General features: G+C 39.1%; 1 protein-coding gene across 11 annotated transcripts in view; it reads left to right on the forward strand.

Moving 5' to 3' along the window:
• The window catches only part of LOC129764288 (uncharacterized), a 193166-nt gene that overhangs the window by 100288 nt on the left and 67632 nt on the right, over positions 1 to 25246 (forward strand). For 10 of the 11 annotated variants that reach the window (XM_055763209.1, XM_055763215.1, XM_055763216.1 and 7 more), the window contains 2 exons: positions 20855 to 20994; positions 21339 to 21392. In XM_055763209.1, coding sequence (XP_055619184.1) covers positions 20855 to 20994; positions 21339 to 21392 — 194 coding nt within the window. The remainder of the gene's footprint in view (positions 1 to 20854; positions 20995 to 21338; positions 21393 to 25246) is intronic. The other variant, XM_055763213.1, reaches the window with a different exon arrangement.

Consider the following 25246-nt stretch of genomic DNA (forward strand, 5'->3'; position numbering starts at 1 on the left):
TTGAAGCAGCACGAGGGCCCGACCATCTTCTGGCCGGATCTCGCTTCGTGCCACTATTCAAAGGACGTGTTGGAGTGGTACGAAGCCAACGGGGTCACCTTCGTGCCAAAGGAAATGAACCCGCCCAACGCGCCGGAGCTTCGCCCAATAGAGAAATATTGGGCGATTATGAAGCAGGCCCTCCGGAAGAACCCAAAAGTTGTCAAATCGGAGGCGGACTTCAAGAGAAAATGGATTTCTGTTCAAAAAAAAACTACAACCTGACGTTGTACAGAACCTTATGGACGGGGTAAAGAGGAAGGTGCGAGCATACGGGCTTGGACTCGAAGTATGAATAAAAAGAAAATGCCAAAAGTTGTTTAATAGTTTTTATTTTACTGTCTAAAATTTTCAAAAGAATCGGTCTACTGGGCGAATTTTTACAGCGTTTTTTTCGTGATGTAATTTGATGTGACACACCCTTTAATTGTGTCACTGTATTACAAAGGTTACTAACTTCGCTTTTGCATATACAAACAAATAGCATCAGGACGCGAGACATGTGAAACGTTTTATCAGACCTACTCACATGGCTAGAACTCCTCGGCTCTCTCGCTGATATTTCTCTCACTGTTCCCTGGTTTTATCCTCGCTTGTGTTGTGGCTCTCATTGCGCATGGCCCGGGTCGAATGTTCAATTCCCACGGTCTACCTCCAATCCTCGTAGGATGAAAGTTTCAATTTCATTTTCCGCTGGTGGCTCATTCTGAAAACTCGTTCATTCCATCGCGGTCGTTCGTCGGTGTGCGCTATCCGTCTATGTTCACCGTTTCTCTTCCTCGTGCAACCAGCGGAACTGTGATCACCACCGTTGCAATCTTGAGCACAGGTATAAGGCATTTACCATCGACAGGTAGACTAAAACATGGAGGCAGCCAGCTAGGAAACGCTCTCTTTTCTGTCGCCTCCGGATGCCAAAGTTTTTTTTTCTTCTATTCCGGTGAATGTAAATTAACTTCGCTCTGTGACAGTTAAATGTGTGATACGGACAGATACTGTTAAATCCAGCACCCAAAGTGTAAAAATCTATCTGTGCAATAAATTTACAGATGAAAGTGCAAAACCAACTTCCAGATGTCAAACTTTTTCCAGTTCAATCAACTATAATCTGGAAGATGCAAACAGAGATGATTGGAAAGATATCCGTGTGAAAATAAGAGCAAAAACTATACCTTTCACGAATGGCGAAAGCCAATTTTATTTTGCTCACGCGAAATGTTTCGTAGATTTTTTTGCGTACGACATCGATTTGCGGGAAGATATATTGTGATAAATTAATATTTTAACAAGAAGATTGTTGACAAGTATTTGACGTGAGCTACCATGTGCTTTCTTTTGATAAACGTGTTTTTCGATATTTATGGCATCATTTGGAGCCAAGGATAATTACAGCAAATTACAAGTTGACAGCGAACTGTTTTAACATATTGTGATAAGTAATCCAGAAGCACAAATATTTTTGAAGGAAAAACTTGCCTTTGTTACACATAAAAACGATGAAAACTGCTTGTTGAAACATGACTTAAAACAACCAACACTTAGATATTAAATATGATATTAATCCGCGCATGGAAGAGTTAGAACTAGTGCTTCGCTCGGTGTAGTTCAATAAAAATGCACAATAAGTGAAAGACAACATTCCTCGCGATAGGCGAAAGACGTTCGTACATCTGCCTCACCATAGGTGTCCACGAGGGGATACTTCTCAGCGACTAATTTCTAACGGAACAAAGTGCGTGAGTGGAAAATGGTTTTTTGATACGTAATCAATGATTATGTTTTTATTTTTTGTGTTGTTACGTTTATATTTTTACATTACATTCTGTTTTCGTAAATCATAATAATAAAAACTTCAATCATTCAACTATTCAAATAATTCATAATAACAAATTACATCCAAAGCCAACTTTACGGAAAATCATCTTCAGTGAAGCTTTTGGCTTCATGGGATTGTGAGCGAACAGAATTGCAATGTCTGGAATGGAGGGAATTGGCAAGAGACTCATAAATCGCAGTTACACTGGCGAAAGTGCTCTATTAGGTGGCAATGAATTTCATCGAGAAATAAACCAGTCACATATATAGTCTTTGGTGCGCTTATAAACCGATAAGTATTCAGTCGTTGGAGGCATATATTCAGCGCATTATGGGCGCCAACATCCAATGTTTAAAAAAAAGGGTTCAGGGTTAAGTCGACTATACTGCTGACGATGTAATCAATCCAAATCATGTTGAAGATTAATCTGTTATCATATAACAGAATTTTCGAAGGTGTGGGCGACTTCATACAAAGGTTGGCCAAGCAAAAGTATGTCGTTAAATGCGAAAAAACATGGTATTTACATGAACACGAATCTGGCATCTATTTATTATTTGGGGTCGTCCATGGCAGGCTCCCCCCGTAGTATTTTACATACTTTTTTAGATTATTTTATGATATTTGAGCACAAGCAAACCTACTAGGCGTCCTTACTATTGAAAAGATCACGTAGTTTATGAACGATCTCTCAAATCAAACGAATTTTTAAGATAACAAATTGAAACAAAACAGTAAATACAAAAAATACAAATCAGCACAATTATTTTTTTCTTTTTCTTCATAATTGTCATCATATTCATCATCATCTTTCCCTGATTCAACAATTGTTTTCTTCATTAGAAACATTTATTCAGCTGGAAGTTTCTTACAATTATATTTCTCTTTTTCAAAATAAGTGTTTGCTATTGGATCTGTTGAGATAATAAGATGATTGACTATACTTAGTATTTTCTCGGCTTATGAGTATTTCTATTATATTTATCAGCAGAGAAAATATTTTTCACTGCTATTTTCATTTCGTCTAGTGATTTTCGATGTTTCATAGATTGCTTGTCTTTATTATCCGGTTCCTTTTATTGAAAAGAGGTCATTAAAATACACCAAACCCAAGGCGTCTTGAGGTATACCCTATGGTGAGGTCTTTTCGTCACTAAGTTGGTTAGGGGAGCGGTATATGAAAACAGTACCAAGACGCCAAAGCAGAAGAGGTATCACGTATTTGCTTGAAGCGTGAAAGAGACGGACTGATCACGAGCGAGCTTGGGCATAAGCGTATTGTATTTTGTTTACAAACAAAACACAGTAGACTTCCAAGATGGCTGAAGAGCGGTTATAGCATGTTGGCCCACCTTAGGATACACTTCTAGGCGTCTTGACCAAACAAAAAACTTACTAGACTTTGAATTGAAGACTACATAATAAAACTCAACGAAATTATTAATGTGATTTTCTAAATATAGCTGATATCTATTTTGAACAAATCCTGGAAATAATGAAACTAGAATCACACAACGTTGCAAATAAAACTGAAGAGATGTGAATCTGCCTCGAATGTTCTTTGTTTTATTTTTTCTCAAACAACGAGCTGTGTGCTTTAATTCTGTTTGAAAACGAGTACGAAGTGAAAGCAAAACGAACTATTGTAAACCAGAATTTGATACTATTTAATAGGAGTACCGGTAAGTTTCTTGGTTTTTTTTCAAAAATTAATGCTTTATTCTGCAAAAATGGTTACACATTTAATATTTAAAGTATTGCCCATCGCTAGGCACAACTTTTTCTCATCTTTCTGGCAATTCACGGATCCTTTTGCGGAAATAATCGGCCGGTTTGACAGCTAATCACGAATCGATCCAATTTTTGACTTCATCAAAATTGGAGAAGTGCTGGTCAGCCAGGCCATGTTGCATTGATCAAAAAAGTAGTAATCGGACGGAGCAATGTCTGGAGAATACGGCGAGTGGGATAAGACCTCCCATTTCAGCGTTTCCAAATATGTTTTGACCGGTTTCGCGACATGAGCCAGATCATTGTCGCAAAATAACTTTATTGTGTCTTTGCTCGTGTTGTGGCCGTTTTAGCTTCAGAGTACGGCTCAAACGCATCAATTGTCGTCGGTAGAGGTCCCCCGTAATGGTTTCATTCGGTTTTAGCAGCTCATAGTACACCACACCCATCTGGTACCACCAAATAGACAGCATAACTTTCTGGGCGTGAATATTCCGCGCGGCCGTCGATGTTGATGCATGGCCGGGGTATCCATACGTTGCCCAACGTTTAGGATTGTCGTAATGGACCCACTTTTTCATCGCCAGTAACGATTCGATGTATAAAATCCTCTCTTCGAAGCCGCTGGAGCAGTTGTTCGCACGTGAAAAAACGGCGTTTGACATCTCGTGGTTTCAATTCATACGGCACCCAATGTCCTATCTCTCGGATCATTCCCATTGCTTTTAATCGATATGATTTGCTGAGCTGCTTCAAGTGTATCTGCAAGTTCTTGTTGCGTTTATGACGGATCTTGATCGAGTAAAACCCAAATTCTTTATTTTCAAACTTTTTTGGCGGTCCAGAACGATCTTCGTCTTCCAAGTCAAAATTACCACTTTTGAACCGTGCAAACCACGTCTGACACGTTCGCTTAGTTGGATCATGGTCACCATAAACTTCCACCAAAATACGATGACTTTCCGCAGCTTTTTTCTTCATATTGAAGTAATGAAGTAACACTCCCCGCAAAAACACTCTCGTTGGTACGAAATTCGACATATTCGAAGTGGCAAAAAATTATGTTGTTTACGCTTCAACTTTTTGACACTGAAAATGACGCGCAATGACAGTAGCTTTCCAACGAATGTATGGAAATTTGATTCACTGAAATAATAATCAAGTTACGCCATCTGTTGTAAAACCGAAGAAACTTACCTGTACATCTGGTAGTATTTAGTTGAGATTTCTTATGGCTTTAATGTATTTTGAGTGGCAAGCTCTGAAATACACGTGAACACAGTGCAAGTCGAAAAATCTCCCGACCAGAACGGGAAAAGATCCCGAAATCCCGGCATGATAATGTGTAACGCTAACCACTCGACCACGGGAGCACTTTACTCACCAACCACTTTCGAATATACGATGGGATCAGCCGTAGTGGAAGAAGTTCTTCTTCTTCAATGGCACTAACGTTCCTAGAGGAACTTCGCCGTCTCAACGTAGTATTACTTGCGTCATTTTTATTAGTACTTAGTTGAGATTTCTATGCCAAATAACACGCCTTGAATGCATTCTGAGTGGCAAGCTCTAGAATACGCGTGATCACAGTGCAAGTCGGAGGAAATTTCTTTGACGAAAAATTCCCCCGACCAGAACGGGAATCGAACCCGCACACCCGGCATATAAGTTATGACGCTAACCACTCGGGAGCACCAGAAGAAGTTGCAGCAGTCAAATACCTGGGTGTCGGGCTCGACAACAAGCTAAGATCATATTGCTCCAAAAATACAGTTAGGCTTTTGCCTTTTTGGTGTTCTTAAGATGCCACACTCAGACATTTAGAGATGGGCATTTCGTCAATGTGCTCTCATACGCCTCAAAATGTGCAGTTATCACGTTCTGCAGGAAAAAAAATCGCCAATCTGTTTCGCATATTGCCTGATGGATCATATTATCAATCGTGAGTCAAATATCAAAGACTTGGGTGTCATACTTGATTCGAAACTAACATTTGAGGATCAGGTTGATTACGTTTCGGCCAAGGCGTCAAGTCAACTCGGTTTCATATTTCGGTTCGCCAAAGAATTCAGGAATGTTTCTTGTTTGAAAGCTCTCTACTCATCTTTGGTTCGCTCAACACTGGAGTACTGCTCGGCAGTATGGGCTCCTTTTTACGGTAACGGTGTAAATCGCATGGAATCCATCCATCGAAAATTCGTACGGTTTGCTCTTCGTTGGTTACATTGGAGGAATCGGCTCAATCTTCCAAATTATAAATGCCGATGCATTTTAATGGACCTACAGTTACTAAGCGTTCGCCGCGACGTTTCAAAATCTATATTTTTCGCTGATCTGTTGCGGGGCATTATTGCAACAACTGCGCAGAAAATCTTCATCTGATAAGCGCTCCGTCATTACTCACTTATTCACTTACCAGAAATAACGAGTATTTCTTCAGAGATTGTTGATTTTCGACCTTATTAGCAACAATCTTGACTGGTCAAAACTCTTGGGCGGGCTCCAAATAAACGCTTCGGGAAGAACGACTTGACAATTTGTTTTCTTTCGGCAGGCTGTGCATCGTACCCTAACGATTGTACTAGTTTCAGTTGCGTTCGACTTAAATCCTCTTGAAGAAGTGCATCCAACTCTGCATTTTCGAAGGTTTTCACTTTTCAGGGGAGGATACTCCTTGTCTTCGATACTAGAATCGCCTGCGTTGAGACCATTCACTACAAATTCTTTCTCTAATAACGGTCCCGAATGTATCCTCTACCGTGCACAAAATACTGCTGACATCCTTATAAGCTCTCAACAGTATTGATGGTGCATTGTTTACAGTTACCTATCCTCAAATTGTGATGTTTTTGTTGCGACATTTCCAAAAATTACATTATTAAAATTATTGATGACACCATCTAAATAAAAATCATAACGTCTTTACAACATAGTCTGCTGATTCACAATATTATTTTTTGTTGTATATCGTTCGTTACTTGTTTTTTTCGTAGCGCGGGTTGCAAAACTGTAGCCACTAACTCGCAGGAAAACCTCGTGATATTGATGTTGAAATCCCGAGCAAAATACAACTGATGCGTCTCCATTGGTTCAATATATCGGAACTGCCATTATGGAAACGCATGGTTTTTTTAAAATGAAAACACATTTAACCATCAGCGGTCGGAATTAATTTGTTTTGAAAGATATTCTCTTATCTTTCTACGCTAATAACATTTTGTTTATATTGAATACCGTTATCCATTATACATAGAATGTTTTTCGTTACGTTTCAATAACAGTTGAACAATTCATGGTTTTAAGGATCCTGAACAATGTTCCGCTATATTGGCCAAGTATTTTATTCTGAGAGGATGCAGCTAATTATAAAGCTGAGCTGAGCAGATGGAGCATTTTCAGTTTGTACACAAAAGATGGCACGTTTAAGTCAAATCGATGATAGAACTTGTTGAAGGCTGAACTTATGAATTGAAAATCGGAATGTAATGTAACGGTTTGTAATGGAATCCGAACAATTCCTTCGCATACACAGAAATCCGCTGCGCTGACGAAGATACCGGGGTAACACATTTGCTTGCAACGATTCCAGTAATAAAATGGAACGAAAGCGCAGTATGAAGAACGAAGGCAGAGCAAATTATCAACATCACCAGCAATCATGAAAATAAATCCAAGCTGTCTGTTCGCCTTGTCGATCACGACAGACTGATGATTCCAAAATGTCAGTCTGGGTTCAATCAAGACCGCTAGATCCTTGACGCATTCCACACGATCAAGCATTTGATTGTTCATGCGATAATCAAAGCTGAGAACCACACGGCTCAGTTTCCGATGGAATGATATCACGACACATTATTCAACATCAAGAGTTATTCTATTCTATCTACACCAGTTTTTATAATTTGTTCAACAGCGATTGTAGAACGTAGCGATCGCCGCAAACTTTCTACTACGATCTACGAAAACCACCGGCAGCAGGGAACATCTTTTGCCTACAGCTTTCTATTATTCATGTACACCCAAACTAGCGTTAGCTGAAAACATTTCATCTTTGGCAGAAAAGATGCCATTTCGTGTGCTGGAGGGTCAAATGCGCAAATAATGAGCTGTTTCAAAAGCTTCAAAATGGTTTGTATCTATGGGAGCAGACATCTCTTTCTGTTTTCGTTTCTAATTTCATTTGGGATTGTGCCAAAAAAAAAGTCCATACGACGTCAATGGGGATCGAACCAAGGCCGGCTGGAATGCAAAGCTATTTCACACGACCATGCTATTCATATAGCTGCCAGTGCTGTTATAAAGAAGCGTGATAATATTACACCTCATCATCATAACATGAAGTTGGAAAGTGTTTCCTAAGAGGATAAAGAAGAACATGAACGAGAATATATTTTTCTCTGTCTGGGCCGTGTATTTGGCAAACTATACGAAAAACTTTCATATGCTTTCATTGAAACGTGTCTCCTGTTTCGCTCGCTCATATTGGCTCTAGCATACATATTATACAAATGATATACATTTATTGGGGAGTACAACATTTTCTATTATCTTTCAGCTCATTTAATGTGATAAATCGGGATGCCATAACATGTGCTAAAAATTAACTTTGGGTGTACCATTATAACCAACAGAGACTATCGTAACATCCGAGTTTAGACAACTTCTTCAGGGCAATGTCGTGATCAATTCGAACAAAAATTCAATTCAGATCTGTGTACATGGTAACAACTCGATTACCGGATTCTATATTGTCAATTCAAAACGTGGTAAACTTCATCAGATTTGTATCTACAGCTCTACCTTATACGAACCCATGTTGTTCTTAAGCTATGTAACTCCTACAGTTGAAGCGAATTTCCACACTCACAATTATTTTCAGCAACTTAGAGCCAGCGCATTGCGAAGTCATGCCTCTGTAGTTATCAAAAAGACTTTCGATCAACTATTTTAAAAACTGGGAACATGCGAAACTTCTTCCATTTTGTGGGGAATTTTGCTTGATCGATTGAAAGTATAAATATGTTCAATAAATGAGTTGATAGTAGTTGAATCAAACAATAAAGGAATCGAATGAAATTCGGTGGATGGATTTTCCGGATAAGCTTTGTTAATAGCTAAGGTTGGTATTTCATTTTGGCTCCAAGTAACATTATCGAAGATAAATCGCCCTCCTTCTGTGTACAGAAATGAACCAGCCTTCGGCTGAAAATCTCTTTAACAGGTTCGTCGCCCAGTCACCCAGATATGGGTGACACTTTTCTCGTTCAAATTGAATAGGTTTTTCAAAAGGAATTTTATAGAAAAAACTTAAATGTAATGTATAGGATATGTACAAAAATTATAAAATCGTAACCATATTATTATCATGTTTATTCTATACTTTCTATTAATTTATAGTACGGATGGTTTGTACTGGAGTTTTTAGCGAAACCCATATGACTTCGGCATGTGTTAATGTTGGCAATTCGCCTTCAAATTGAACAAAATATTGCTAGACCATTTAAAAGTTGTCTACAAACTAAGTGATCTTCATTCAATAATTTATTCGCAAGTTGGGCCCCGCAAGAAACTCAAAAGGACGCGTTAGGCGACGAACGTGTTAATAAAGAAAGAAAAAAAAAACTCCTTCTGCTTCGATTGAACATACGACCAGCACCTTCTTGGATTCCGATACAATCGCCTCTGGGTCCTTCTCACATAGGAAGCATAACTTTGACGATTGTACGCACCTTGAATTCTGAAAAAAAAACTTGCCTTATATAACAGACCGAACTCCTCTTTTTGTCGAACTTTTTTTTTGACTTTTGTCGAACCATTTTATCTTCCACTTTCGACCGTATTGTTGATGAGTTCTGATTGCAGATTGTGTAGCGAATCGCTTGGTGAGTATAGCTATCACAGACTCTCTAGTTCATATGTGATGTCAGTGTCAGGGTGCAAAATGTGACATCTATAATGGATTCAGAACCATTACGTTGGTCTTCTTCCCACTCCACTGCCCAGGCATTGAAATCCCAACGGGGTTCCGTCCGATGAGCTATTCTGTCAAATTAAAGTGCATCCTGTCAAATTGCTCTATCGTTCAGCTCGGGGTGCATAACATCTGCCCCACTTCTTATATGGCGTACCTTCCCATCGTGATTAGCGCGGCAATGTTGGCATTATCGGCCAGCCAATTCTCATTGCTCGAAGGAACTTTGTACGGCTCTGCTATGATCGCCACATCGCATTTTGTTTCTTTTGCAGCAGTTTTTGTGCCGTTTCACAGTGGTTTAGATTTATCTGTGTTAAGTCCATTTGGCCATTGCCGCCATCGCCTTTTTAATGATCGGGCATCTCGGGTCTCCCGAAGCGTGATCATTTCCTGACTCCGTTGAGCAGAGCATGCATCTTGGTGGTTTTTGCACAATCTTTTACCAAGTGTCCCACATCTTATACAGTGACCGGATCTATCTGGTCCCGTGCAATTCATACCTAGGTGGCCGAAATTCATGCACTTGAAGCACCTTACGGGAACCTCTCTAGGGGCATACCGTCCAATCGACTTTTATTTTTCCAGTGTCGAGCAGCTTATTTGCTGTTTTGCGTGTCTCCGAACGTTTTTCTCAGTCGGATATTCAGCGATACATCTCCCAAAGTGAATCTCATCCATATTCCTGCATTCAACCACTGTCTCTTGAGATAGCGTCCTCACTTTCGCTGTTTCCCCCAGGGATGTCTCGATTAGCTCATTATAGGCTGAGCTTTTTATCTTCGGGTCTTTCTTTAATTCGAATATCATTTCGCCGCAATTTCTCCGAGATCTTTCAGGGACGGATCGCCTTTAACCTTTCGTAGAATATCGGCATAGGTAGTAGTGCCCACTGTAGACACGATCAGAGCGTCTGATGTCAGCCTCTCCTTCTGGAGTTTCGGCCTGTCTTTCTTTTCCTCCCCTTGTTTTATTTTTCTTATAACTTTTTGCCGCTCATTATGCTCGTTACGGTGTAGGTTATTTTCGTCACTTGTTTCTTCACGACCCTCTCTTTGTTTTCTCGTTGCCCTTTTTTCTTCTGGAGTTTGCCTTCTTCTCTATGCGGTTAACGGAGTTGAGTCTATTGTTGATGTTGAAACATCTTCCTTTGGCTCACTTTGTACAGCGCCTTTCAATGCAGTCTCCGCGTTTTCTGCTCTTGCCTTCCAAGACTGCCGTTGACGCTCAGCTGCTGCTTCTTGGCTTCTCCCAACTTGGATTTGTTTTGTTGTAGCACTGGCTGCTCCTCTAGGGTAGTATTACTACTTGTTTTTAATGCTGTCGATTGGTTCAGCACCTGTGACCTTATCACCTGTCCTCTTCTGGCAAAAATGCTCACCTCTTCTACTTCGTTATCCACTCGTGGTGTATTTTTGGTATTCTCCATGTTCTATAAGGTCCCAACTCCGGGCCGCTATCTCCACTCGTTGTACATAATCGCTTTTTCATGATCCCATGGTTATCTATGCAAACAGTGAGGCCTTGCAAGGGTTGACACGTCCTTCATGGGGACCGTGTTCAGTGCCGGATTAGCGTAGGTCAGAAATGTGACATCGTAGACTAGAACCTAGTGCCTGAGCCTAGACGAGCTTCGAACGTACCCGAAGACTTGCCAAGTTATTACCGGGACGGGGGCAACCGCACCATTAGCCCACACGCCGTTTCAGGAAGGTGTCACCCTTCTGGGAGCAGGATAGCACGACTGTCAACCAGTGTTGCCACATTTTTATCTGTACCAGAGGGGTTAAAAATCTTTCTCATCTGTACTTTTTCTTTCAAAAATCTGTACCAACATTCTGTACCATCGAAAAGCTTCGTTGTGGAGAAAAATCTATTTTATTAGCATGAAAAAAATACTCTTTTATTTACTACAAATACATTACATTTGCAAATCACTCGTTTGTTTGAGGAAGCTTATACATAGTTTTTTTCTGAAAACCAGGCGATACTGCGGCGTAAAGATCGTCATGTACCTTAAAATTGCTTTGTTCAAATGTAAGAAATTTCATATACTTAGAAAATCTGTACTAATATGTACTTTAAGATGAAAATCTTTAATCTGTACCGTACATAATCTGTACCAAAAATAACGAAAAAAAAAACTGTACCTTTCCAAATTTGTACGTGTGGCAACACTGTTGTCAACCATCAGCGTCGAATTCAATTCGTTTCCATGTCGTGTCTGTTTTTCGTGTCATAACCAGTTTGACGCAATCAGGATCTTACTGGTGTCGCACTCCTTTCCTAGCTCCTGTACACGACATTTCCCCCGTGATGTCTGATGTCTCCATAGGCTTTACCGTGCCCTTACTTGCGTTGCTACCAGATAAGTCAGCTCTTACGACAGGGACGGAGACCAAGACCCGAAGCGCTATTCTAAGCCGACACTTCGCGGCTAGACAGAACTGTCATATCTCCCCCATCGGAAACAGGGCCGAGAAGAATGCGACAGGAATTGAAGGCCCGACTGGACTGTTCCGAAAGGATAAGGACTGCCCATATAACTTGCTTGTGTACGTCGCGGATTGTCCTCGATGTTGAATGTTGATGATGATGGGTCGTTTTATTTTTGCTAACTCTATGACAAGTTCGAACGTGTAGGAGAGGAACTGTGTTTTGGTTGTGTTCAAAAACTTGGACAGTGACTCCGTCCGACCAGTATCATATTAAAATTCTTGTATCCTGAAAGAAATCATATACAATTCTACGCATCGCATCGACTAATTGATATCACTCCATTTGCGATTTGTTAGTTTGACCATCGTATTCCAATTGCTACTTTGGATAGTGGTATCGTTTTCCTATGAAATCCATTATTCCGAGATGAACCCAAACAACAAATCTCTAAACACGAACCACTCGTGTAATTTAACCCATACTCTGCAGAATCGAACTATATGGCAATTAACCAAAATCGTTCTATCCCACGCTCAGGGATCCGGATATTATAGCGGCTATCTTCTTCATTGAAAACCGACAAAATTGACACAAAAAGTTTATGTATACAGTGTACATCCCATAGCAAATCAATTAGCCGCTTCCGTGTTCGTTTTCCAATCAAATTAAAGAATATTAATTTAAACTTCGACTTGTTGCTTCCGATGTGGTTCGGGGTTTGTGATACCACACAAAAAAATGAATACCGTCCAATGTGCAGCTTTTGGCAATGCATAACAAAAAAAATATGAATAGCGACGCTGGACAGTTTCATGTAGCCTATTCCAGTATGATTGAACAGCTATTATACATTTTGTCTGGCCCTATTGTGTTTATTTGCTGCGATGATTTTTTTATCATATAATTGATATGATGGATGAGAATCAATTTAGTTATTGCATCATCTATGAAAGTGTGATTTGTACTGCAGTCTTGAAACGAAGACCTTTAACTAAAAGGCAGAATAATCATCAAGAAGTATATGTTTGTTATTGTTTGTTTTTCGCGCAGATTTACGAGGGGCACAAGCGGTTTTATCTATCTTCTAAACCAGTGGTTCCCAACCGATAGTACAGTCTAAGTTAGATCTACTATTGAACAAAATTACGTACTTCCAAAGTGGTAAATATGTCACCAAAACAGTTAGTCATCTGTCTTCTTAAAAAAACTATACACTGAATTATGTTTCTAGATGGAGTAAATTAATTATGTCAACTGCCTTTCATTCTCAACTGTCTCTTTCGAAGCAACAATAGAACAAAAAGGAACCAACTGATATCAACCCACCCTTTATTAATGACTTTAGCGTTAACTGGATCATTACTTGGATATAGGTGCAAAACAGAGTAGTTATTCATCCCATCGTTGCTGAATAAAATAATACCTCTTGCACTGCATCTTCATCTATAAAAGGTGACAACAACATTCTAGAATCCAGGTCAGACATACTCATTAGCGGAAATAAAATATGCAGTATGCACTGAAAACGGCAAGGACGTTTTGCAGAGATTAACCATCGGCCTCTGGATAAAAGCAAGAAGATAGCTCGTAATCTAAATCGTTTCGTTATTTTCTGGCCTCTCGTTTTATACGATACTGATGAATAAGTTAAAAACATTTACAGCCTCCATGCAGTACAGTACCGTGTCAGCAGATACTTGCTTACGAGAATTATTTCTGGATGCCCAACAACCAAACATGGGGAAATGCTTGATTCTTGGATTGTTATTAGAGGAAAAGAGACGATGTTTTACTTATTTTCTAGAAATAACTCTGACTTCCATCGAAACATCTTCCATTTCAACCTTCTTATCGCAGATCGGTATCGGTATCATTCTCGCGAAAAAAAAAAATTTGCTCTGCTGTAAACCTTTGGGGCAAAGTGTGAACCAGTTTAACCATGTAAAACAGTGCGAACCTTCGCTTTATGAATTTTGAAATAATTTTGAATAGTTCCTTTTCGCATTCGTTTACATCCTGGCTGGCTTGCTGTCAAAGGGCGTCTTTCATCGTGAATAGGATTTCTGACCGGAAGCAAAAGCAGTGCTTTCATATTTCATTCACTTTTTTGTCGGCAGTAATCACACTACAGCAAACTGTGAAATAATTCACACGGCATGTTAACCATTTCCTTGTACATGTGCAACCATATACAAATCATAAATGTAAAGTTGAATCCTTATTCAAATCAAACAAATATCCAAAAGGGTGTTCCAAAGTAAACAAATCCTTCCCATGAAAGCGAATTCGATTCGATCATACTGAAACGGCCCCGTTTCATCAACATATGCAATGTTGAGCAGGAGGTTCATTTCTGAATTTTCAATTATCTCCTTCGAATATTGAATTCTCCTTAGTTATTTTTTTTATATATAAGTCCATTTTATTGAGTACGGATTCTGGAAATGGTAGCTAAAGCGTTTGATGAGGCTCAACATATTATTTGCTCTATGAATGATTGAATTATAATAATCAACGAAAGTTAGTGTCGAATCTAAGACCACATCTAGGCCTCGTTGACATCTATTTATGGGTTGATTTCCTAGCTTAGTACCGTTATTCAATGATGTTCTTTTTCTTGTAAAAGGCATCGAAGCGCATTTTCTAACGTTAGGCTGTAACTCTTAGTGTACCGAGTATAGTTTTTTAGAATCTTCTTAATTCTTCATTTCCGCATACAGTTTCATATCATCTGCGTAGATAAGTGCCTTTACACTTTGAAGAAAAACGCAAACATCATTGACAAATGAAATGAACAAAAGTGGCCCCACATGAGATTCTTGAGGAACTCCAGATGTAACAAATTGGTCAAATATGATTGGCGCAATTTTACAAGGTGGACTTCTATCCCTATTTTTTTAAGTTTAAGGAGGAGTAATGATTTATCAACGCGATCGAAAGCTTTACTAAAGTTAATGTACAGTGCTTCAACTTGATTACCATTATCCATTGCATTCGAAGTGAATGTAACAAATTTCAGCAAATTTGTTGTCGTTGAGCGTCCTTAGAAAGAACAGTATTGTTTATTCGTAATTAGTGTTTTTAATAGTTGAAAAAGTTTTAGGTTTATTATTGCCTCAAAGAGTTTTGGAATGCAAGAAATAATTACTACTTCACGATAATTTCTTACATCGGATCTATTATCGGATTTGAAATTGGTAGAGGAAAGGTGTTTTTCCATATAATTGGGAACCTTACCGATTCCAATGACTTATTGAAAAGCCATAAAAGTAGATTATTTATTTCAGTTGCCATTTTTTATAAATACCGGTGGAATTCTGTCAGGACCTGACCCTATCGAGACGTCAAGTTTTTTCAATGCGTCGAAAATTTCATTGGCAGTTAGTTGTCTAACGCTAACATCACATGGAAATTCTGGAAGAAATACAAAGAAATCACGATTTTGGTCCTCCTCAGATGTTTTGATATAAACTTCTTGAGAAAATATTGCAAAGAGGTTGCAAATTTCTTCTTCATCCTCCACCGTGTCGTTTTTCTTATTTTGATTAAACCAAACCGAATATATTGTGTTTGTATTTCTTCTTTTTCGTCGTGTTGGTAACTCCTCCTTCATAATCTCATTTATATTCGAATAAAAAATCGTCGCTGCTACTTCAATATTTTCCACACTTCTAAATAAACCCTGCCAATTGATATTGTTGAGCTTACACCTAATAATTTGGTTTAGTTTGCTTTAGAGTAATCAGAGACTTCCTCAAATTCATAATCAAATGGTTGCTGGATGGTATCTATTAATATAGAGTATTCGATAGCTGTGTGGAAAGCTTCATTTTTCCATAGTGGAGTTAATGATTCAGTCACACAGAAATCTTCGGTCAGAGATATGTAAGATGTCGGTTGAAAATTGAAGTGTATAGTGTAGAATACAATAACTCTCTTCATTTATAAGACTGGCCTTTTCAATTCATTTGTTGTGTTCAGGCGCGAAATATTCAAAAAACTAAAATTTCAGTGTTTCATAACTATACAACTAGATGGAGAAATTCTCACTTCTTTACAAAAATAACGCAAATTTTACATGAATTAGGGACTTCAGTTTCTGGATCGGTCAGCTTGTTTACCAAATCAAAACCCTGTCAGGAACTTATGAGGAGTGATCGGATGAATAGTAAATGCATCTTACAAGCAATATGAGTGATTTGAAGAGCTCAAACAAGCAGTATCCTCTGCGTAGAACGAGACACACGCTACAACATGGCACAACTTGGTCAAAACCCCCCAGAATGGGTTATTTGAACTGATTGAGAACTAAAAATGACCTACGAATTAGATATGTATCGTAATTTATGTTAAATCGGCGTTAATTTTGTAAAGAAATGAGAGTTTTTCCATCTGGTTCTATAGTTATGAAACACTTTTTAGTTTTTTTTTTAATATTTCGCGCCTGAACACAACAATTGAATTGAAATGGCCAGTCTTATAAATGAAGATAGTTATTGTATTCTACACTATACACTTCAATTCAACCGACTTCTTACATGTCTCTCGAAACTCAGAAAAAAATAGTGGTTATATAGTTGTGGAACGCAGTGTATTAGTCAAATACAGGGTTCAAATTTTGTTTTGTTTTTTTTTTTTTTTGAAACTCGGAACCAGCTACTCATAATCACAATTTCCATGATGATATGACCAAAACAATTATACAAACATCAAAGAGGGGTTGTTTTGAGATATAGGAGTTTTTAATACAAAATGAAATTTTCGAGTAAGTTTTTAACAGTGTTTTGAAAATGTTATTTTGCCAAATAGTTCATTTATTTCCCAACAACTTTGTCAAACACAAACATATTTTAATCAGACATCTGGATTTTGAGTTACAATCTATTGAGAAAAAACATCAAAGGTTTTGTATATACCCTTCAAAAACTGTCGTAATTTGAATTGGTGTTATTATAAAGAAACTTGCGCTTGCGGTCTAAAAAAAAACGAAGAGGGTCGCGTCAAAATCGTCTGTGTTTAGGCTTGTTAGGCGTGGAATTGCTCTATATATAGTTCCATTAACTTCGAAAAATGTTTTGCTGATCTTGGATTGACATACAGTCGCAATCTGAATTCAATTATTTAACACTTCGATTAGTTAATCAACGTAAAATTTGAAACAAATTAAAAAATAATACAAAAAGTTTGCCCCAAAGAGAACAAGACCTCTTCGAAACCACGAAACGATTTCAGGATCACTTTCAAGACTTCGCGATCGTACCTCGCAAGCATCTGATTATCCCGCCGAGGTTAATCGAACCCATTCTTAAATCAGATCTTCCTGAAGCGATACACATTACGCGGACAAATTAAAACGTTTTTAGCAACTCTTGGATACATCTATGGACCGAGGATAATCAACCAAATGGAACACATGGTTGAATTCACCACACATTGCATGGTAAGGTTAACTTTTTCTGTAATCTGTAGGCTTAAATCCAATCGCATTAATTGTCTTGATCGCAAAAATACAACCGGCACGTTTATGTTGAGCTGTCCGAAAATACGGGAGGAATCCATATCCCCTAACAGTTGTATCACAACGAATAATGCTCAGGCTGAGCTACTTTTTTGCTGAAGAGTTTCCATTCCAAGCAACAGAGTGGGTTAGCCAATGGAAGACAGCTCATTGTGAATTGAATATCCGTAGTGTCCTTTTGGATAGCTTGTCGTGTGTTTTGTTTTATTCTTTTATTCTTATCTTATGCAGTCGTTAGTCGTCGATTATGTCGGGTTGCCTTTAAGCAGATTGTAACTGCTGCAATTGGGAATAAGTTGTTCCTTTATACATACCTGATGCATTCGGGGATTCCGTACAGTGCTTTTGAGTCCTTATACTGAACGCACTGACATATAACGTGTTCCTCTGACCAGCTCGCACTGAATTCGGAAATCACCCCTGTCTCCGCCCATTTTGTAGGTGAATGCTGCATGTCTTTTCCTTAGTCTGGAAGTCACCTTCTGATAACGGTGCCTAAAGGGATCATCCCACCAAGAAATTTTCGCTTTGATTCCGCGTAGACTAAATGTCTTGGGTTCCGCACTTTACTAATTTCTTTTCGATAACCTTTGACATATGGCCTACCGTCATAAACTCTTCCATCAAGTTTTTGTACTTCTAGTTAGTGATGGATCGGCTTCAAATCGGCTTCAAAAATCTTTCTGTTGCAACTTCTCGATTCTCAGAACAGAATCGAGAGATTAATCGAGTTAATCGATTAATCGAGAGACTTCTCGATCTGAAGTATCCCGTGTCGGGCACACGTACAGAGCATTGGAGACAGCAACATCCGAATTACGAAAACACTTGTAATACTAACCTCGAGCCAACCGCGAGTAATCGGTTACATATTACTAACATAGATAATAAGAAAAATTGTCAAAGTATTGAACTCCCGGCCCCGGGAGGCTAACGCCATATGAGCCTTGATAAAAATATATATTTTGGAAAAAAAAAACTTCTCGATTCGCTTTAAGGTACGTGTTACCTCCATCAATATCCTCAACTAGTGTCGTGTTTTGTATCAATGATAAACGATAACTGTTTTTTTCTGTTACTGCTGCGTATAATATAAAACACTACCGCTTTTCCATAACCGATTGCGAGTTCTGACGATCTTGAAGCGTAATTAGACAGGGAACCTGAGGAGGAATACCATCTGTCCTTATTTAACAGAACATGTCCTGGTTTTGAGATGTTTTTGGGGAGTCCTGATTTATTCTTCATATTCTAGCATTTGTCCTGATTTTCATAAGAAATTCAATTTTGTTGAATCATTATTCATCTTTTTTTTTAATATTTTGTTTTTGAGTTAAAACTTCTGACGTAGGATTACGTCTTTCGGGAACATATTGGGATACAAAGTGGAAAACGAAAAATCTGCCGCGTCGCAAAAATTAGTCAATTTCAAGCGATTATTGCTCAGTCATTTGCTGATGGATTTACGAAATAGCAAGATCTAACGAATATTCCGCATTCTGATTGGTCATTTGGAACAAGAAATCTGTGTTCTCCCAGTTTCTCATTCAATACGAATGAAGGAATGTGCAATGAATTTTGTGTTTGGTTTGATTTTCCACTACGTCCCACGTTTCGATTGGTCCAATTTGCGCCACCCCAGTTCTCATCTAATTACACTTCCACATTTTTTATCGTGTGCATCGAACGACTGATCACTATTTTTCTGCCATCATCGCTCAATTGTACCACTGGTGGAGTGAATAAACAATACCAAACAATTGAACTAAACCTGAGCGTTATGCCTGAAAATCCATTCCCAGCTTCGAACAAAGATCAATTTCGTTAGCGCTAACAATGACTAACAACGCTAATCATGATGAAATGTTCGAACATCAATTTTCCGACCTTCCTTCAGAGTTTTCCGAAAATTTTCCAATTTTTTTCTCCACTATATATCTATGGACAGAGACAAATAGAACCAAATAAAAAAGACATGAAGCATGAAGCATGCATGAGGCTTTTGCGTCAAATGAATCAAAATTAATAAAACAGCTAAGAGAAGAAAAAGCGTAATCTCTCGAGGGGAAATAAAAAGAAAAAAAGAAAACGCACAGAATAAAGCCGAAAGACTGCAAGAAAAAATAGTTTCGTTAAAATCGCGAAAGTTCGTGAAATTGATCAAAAAGAAAATTAATCGTTTTACCCCTCGAGGTAGCTTTGAACATCTTATCTTTTCTTTTCTTTCTACGACACTTCGCAGTCGTCGTTCTTCTCAATCAAAATTCACAAACATTTATTGGAAGATATCAACATAACAACATAACTAGTAGAAAAATTAATTACTAGTCTTTTTTCGGATTTTGAGTCGACACCCTGTACTGTGCTCAATTATATTTCTTTCCTCCTCATGCATGACGAATATCTCGGATACAAATGAGTTTCGAATTGCGAATCGTCAAAAATCGTCAAAATGAAGTGCATTTCTAAACGATCTTAGCTTCACGATTGTGTGAGGTCCGTCAAGCAATCCTCCAGTCGTCAAACTTATCATTCAGCATCTCGAACGTAGCATATCTGTGCGACACGTGGCAACATCTTCAATATCGATGTTCTTCAGTCACTGGTCATAGAATTTCGAATAGAGCTGCTGGTTGTCGAAACCCAAATGAAAAATCTGAACTAAAGTAGCAAAACTGCTTCATTGAATGCGCCTCCACAGTGTTATTGAAAATTGTTCTTCCCTCCAGATTTAAAAAGGTAACGATATAAAACTGTCAACTCAAAAACAAATACTCGCGTTCTTAAGTGAAAATATTGCTGCTCTACTTGATATTCACACCACTAAGAAAGAAAAAAAAAACCTCTGGAATCAATAGTTCAACATCATTCAGCCTCAACTGTTCGGTTGAAAACACTGTCTGAACACACATTTTGGCGAGCTATTGTTGAATTTGTGAATGTCACGAAAATATATTGAATTACATTCCAATAGCCTGTTTCATTTTGTCGCATATATTTATGTATGAATCATGTAACATCAACGTATAGTAGTGTTTTGGAATTAATCCGTAGAGAAGTGTAGCATCGAATGGATTTGCCCAGCGGATCCATAGAATAGCTTCCGTTCTTCGCCTTTTCATTCCATTTTCAAGCCACACTAGAAAGAAAGCGTTCTGCTAGTTTATACAGGAATATAAATAGCTTTAGTATAGATATATAACTACCCATGAAGAGACTCTCATGTGCATAACTTAATTTCATCAATTATGTATTGTTTCTTAGGAGTAGCGAAACATTGATTTCAAGACTTTTATTTTCTTCTCTTTTCTCCTTCGTTCCATCGTTTGTCTCGTTACAGAAAGAGTTATTTTTGGGTAGAATAGATCCTGGTTCACCTCTCGGTGAACGTAAAATGTCTTCTTCTAGTTCTTCCTCAATGAAGACTAAGTGGTTAAAAGCATTCAGAAGTCTGAAACCAGCCGGTTCAGCGAACGATAGGTGAGTACCGATATGTAGTTATTCAATTTTCAACATTTTAACGATTTTAGTCACATAAATTTGAATCAGATTCATGAAAGCTAAAAAAAATTAAAATTAAATTATATGTATTGTAAACACTAAACATATGAGGGGTTTTCATTTGCACTAGCCGTCAATACACCAGCATATTCATACCACATATCTCAATGCTACACGCGAGCACTCGAAAACACGCACATCACAGATAAATTATTATAACTCAATAAACCAAAATAATCATCATGACTTGAAAGCTATTTGAAAACTGTTTTTTTCATTATAATTTTTTGTGTTCCTACACTTCTATATACTGTCGATAATAGTACTCCTAAAACAAACCAAATGTACCACGCAGTGTCAACGATGTTGACTTTGAGGTAACACTAAATTCAAGTTTGAATGATCCAAGTTGGTCATTCAACATTATGCTAGCTTATAAATGTTTGGAAATGTATGGTAGTTCAGTGTCTATGGATATAGCGAGATTTGTCTACAATCTTGTGTTCCCGTAGCACAAACAAAAAACGCTTCTATGGTACACCCGATATTTAGAACTAATATTGTTTTTATCATGCGCGAATCATTTATTTCAATCCTTTTTAGACGAGCGTAGAAAGTGATTTGTGTACATCGTTGAAGTAGATCTATGCAAATTGCCATCTTCGTTTGTAACATAACCACAGATATTATCCATTCATGAATAGATAGATCTGATTCTTAGAACATGTAGTGTGTAGATGTGTTGCGGATACAGAAACTAATTTCGAAGCAGTCCTTTTTATGATCAGCTCAAACTAAAAAATATTTTTATTCAAATTTTACAAAAATTCAATAATATTATTTTGCTTACAAAACAGTTTCTTTTTCAGTTCTCGTGCTCGCACCTATTTTCCTGATTTTTTCCACGCTTCTAGTATTTTGCCTTGCCTTGCTTAAATTTCTCCTAATTTCTCCCTGTAATTTTATGAAAATTTCACATCCAGAATACGCACTACAAATCCACCTATACTACCTTCTTTTCAATCAATTTAATTAAAAAATATACTTTTTATCAAATTCACAACTCTCGGTTTCACTTAATTGTGCTTTTCCTTTTTTTTTTGTTTTCTTTTCTTCTATGAATCCTTCCTGTCAACTTTGACGGCTTTCGTATACCCGCTACGCAAACTTGTTCCAACAAAAATGTCATCGCTAAAATGGGCTAACTCATCGGTGCTCATAATTCCCCAGCCCGTAACTCCGGTACCGGTCCAGCGGAAGTTTCGGATTTACAGTTTTCGATTTCCAGCACCGCCAAGCTCGCTACGGCTCGTCGATACACGCCTCCTGCTGTTCTCACTCTTGCCTGTCTAATCCTCCCGTCCTTTCCTGCATACACTTCTTCAACTATTCCTCTAGTCCAATGCTTCTGATTTTTTCCATTCGTAATGAACACTAGGTCCCCAGATTGAAGGGGCTTTGGATCGTCGAACCACTTCGTACGTTTGTTGATACTGGGCAGGTACTCTTTAGACCACCGCTCCCACATGCGATCTGCCAAATATTGAGACCTTTTATACGCATTTCGCAAAGCTTCAGCTAATTCCACCGGTTTATCGAGTTGCACATCGTTGCCTAGAACTGTTCTCCGTAAGAAATGGTTGGGGGATATTGCCTCCACCTCCGATGATTCTTGAGGTATGTAGGTTAACGGACGCGTGTTGATCATGTCCTCCGCTTCAATTAACGTCGTCTGAAGAATTTCGTCCGTAAGTTTCCTTCCATCGCAGAGAACGGTCATCGCCTCCTTGACGGACCTTACCATCCTTTCCCAGATGCCACCCATATACGGCGCACCTGGTGGATTGATGTTCCATTTGGTTGTAGCACTCGTCACAGTTTCTGCACAGTCGTTTGCCACCTGTTTCAAGATTTCCGATATCTCCTCGCTGCTTTAAAATTAGTCCCATTGTCGGAAAAGAACTCTTCTGGACAACCTCGTCTACATATGAATCTCTTGATTGCCATCAAGCACGATTGCGACGAAAGAGAATAAGCAATCTCGAGATGGACAGCTCTGATGGTTAAGCACGTAAACAGTGCTATCCATCTTTTCTCGGTTCTTCTACCGATGCTTACCTCGACCGGTCCCAAGTAATCCACACCGACTGCGCTGAATGGACGTAATTGCGGTGAAACCCGTTGGATTGGTAGTGGTGCCATCATGGGGAAACGCGGACGACATCGTAAAACTTTACATTTCATGCAGCTTCGAGCGACCTGACCAATTACTGCGCGCAATTTCGGGATATGGAATTTCTGCCGGAGCTCGTTAAATACGGTTTCACGATTTGCATGACCAAATTTTTCGTGATAAAAATGAATCAGCTTTCTAGTTATGTCATGATTTCTGCACAGAATTATTGGATATTTTGTGTCAAAGGGAAGGGTTTCCGCAGCTTCCATTCTGCCTCCCACTCTGATGACACCATTTTGGTCCAGCACAGGAGTCAATTTGTAGAGAATACTGGATTTTTCGATCTGAATAAGAGGTTGACTGAGTTTCTTTTCTTGATTTCTTAACAATGTTGTTGTTTCATCTGGGAAATTCTCGCTTTGCACCTGTTTCCATAGAACAGTTTCTGCTGCGAACAGTTCGTATTGCTGAAGTGGTTTACAGTCTGTCAACAGATTTGCTCGAATCATGCTCCTCTGGTTTTCTGTAGCTCTGGACGTTAACAGAGGTTGGCCGTTCTTCTTGCGTCTGCGGTTGGCGAGGAATCGCAACACAATCGCCGTACTTCTCAATAACTTTGTCTAACGAGAGAACCTTTCTCCGTTGATCACTCCTTGAACTAATGTCACACCATGATGTAACACAAACAAACGGGCTTCTTCTGACGTCTGATCTATTGGTAAAGTCTGAGCGGGCCAGTTTTTGTCGGATTCATACAGAAAGTTGGGCCCGGTGAACCAGGGACCGCAGCTTTGAAGAGGAGGGCCTTGCCCCCATTTAGTCAATACGTCGGCAGCGTTCAACTTTGACGGAACCCAGCGCCATTCGGTCGGTCTTGTCAGCTCCACTATTTCGCCGATTCTGAACGCGACAAATTGCTTAACCTTGTGTTGGTCTGAACAAATCCCACTTAGCACAGTATGTGAGTCGGTCCATAAGACGTAACGATAAAATTTGATGGAGTGGGTGGTGAGGATCGAGTGAAGCATCCTTGCTCCTAAAACTGCTGCCATCAGTTCTAAACGTAGAACCGATTGCCGCTTAAGCGGTGCGACTTTGGAACGTGACATAATTAAGGAGCATATGATACTGCCATCCACGATTGCTCGTAGGTAACCGACACACCCATAGGCGTATTCACTAGCGTCCGTGAATATGTGCAGCTCCACCAACGAAAATCCCTAAAATAACATCGTGGTATCCTGATCGCTTCCACCTGTGGTAGCAGACCAATCCATCGCTTCCACATCACCCAACAGTCGTCATCTATTGCATCCCACGAACAGCCAGCCCGCCAAAGGCTTTGGACTAATATTTTTCCATGAGCTGTGAAAGGAGCTAAGAGTCCTAAAAGGTCGAAGAATCCCATGACGCAGCTAAGTACAGTCCTCTTTGTCGGCCGCTTGATACCTTTCAGGTATTCTTGAATATGTTCGCGATGCTCTGTAGAAAACGAGAATGTGTCTTGATCTGGACTCCATATGATACCTAACACCCTTTCGATTCCGGTCGACTTGATACGCCCGAAATGAATGTCTGGAGCCGCATCTTCCTCTCTCAAACATCGACGAAACTCAGGTGAGTTCGACACCCAATTGCGGATCTCGAACCCTCCACGTGATTGGATGAAGCTTCTTTGGCTCGACGGATCGCTTCTTCCACAGTGTCAACGCTATCAAAATAGTAATCAACATAATGACGTTTGATGATTGCACCCGCAGCGTCCGGATATTCGGTTGCAAATTCCATCGCATTCTTATTTTTCACAAATTGGGCCGAGCATGGAGAACACTTCGACCCAAATGTTGCTACGTCCATTACGTAGATGCTTGGAGGATCTGATTTGTTCATCCGGAACACAAAACGTTGTGCTTGCTTATCAGCTGCGATGATATTTATTTGGTGGTACATTTCGCGTGTATCACCACCAAGCGCGACTCTGTGCTCCCGAAATCCCGTGAGAACATTTATCAAGGGAACCAACAGATCCGGCCCGGACAATAGTAGCGAGTTTAA

The sequence above is a fragment of the Toxorhynchites rutilus genome, chromosome 2 (genome assembly GCF_029784135.1).
Source record: "Toxorhynchites rutilus septentrionalis strain SRP chromosome 2, ASM2978413v1, whole genome shotgun sequence".
Taxonomy (NCBI): Eukaryota; Metazoa; Arthropoda; class Insecta; order Diptera; family Culicidae; genus Toxorhynchites; species Toxorhynchites rutilus.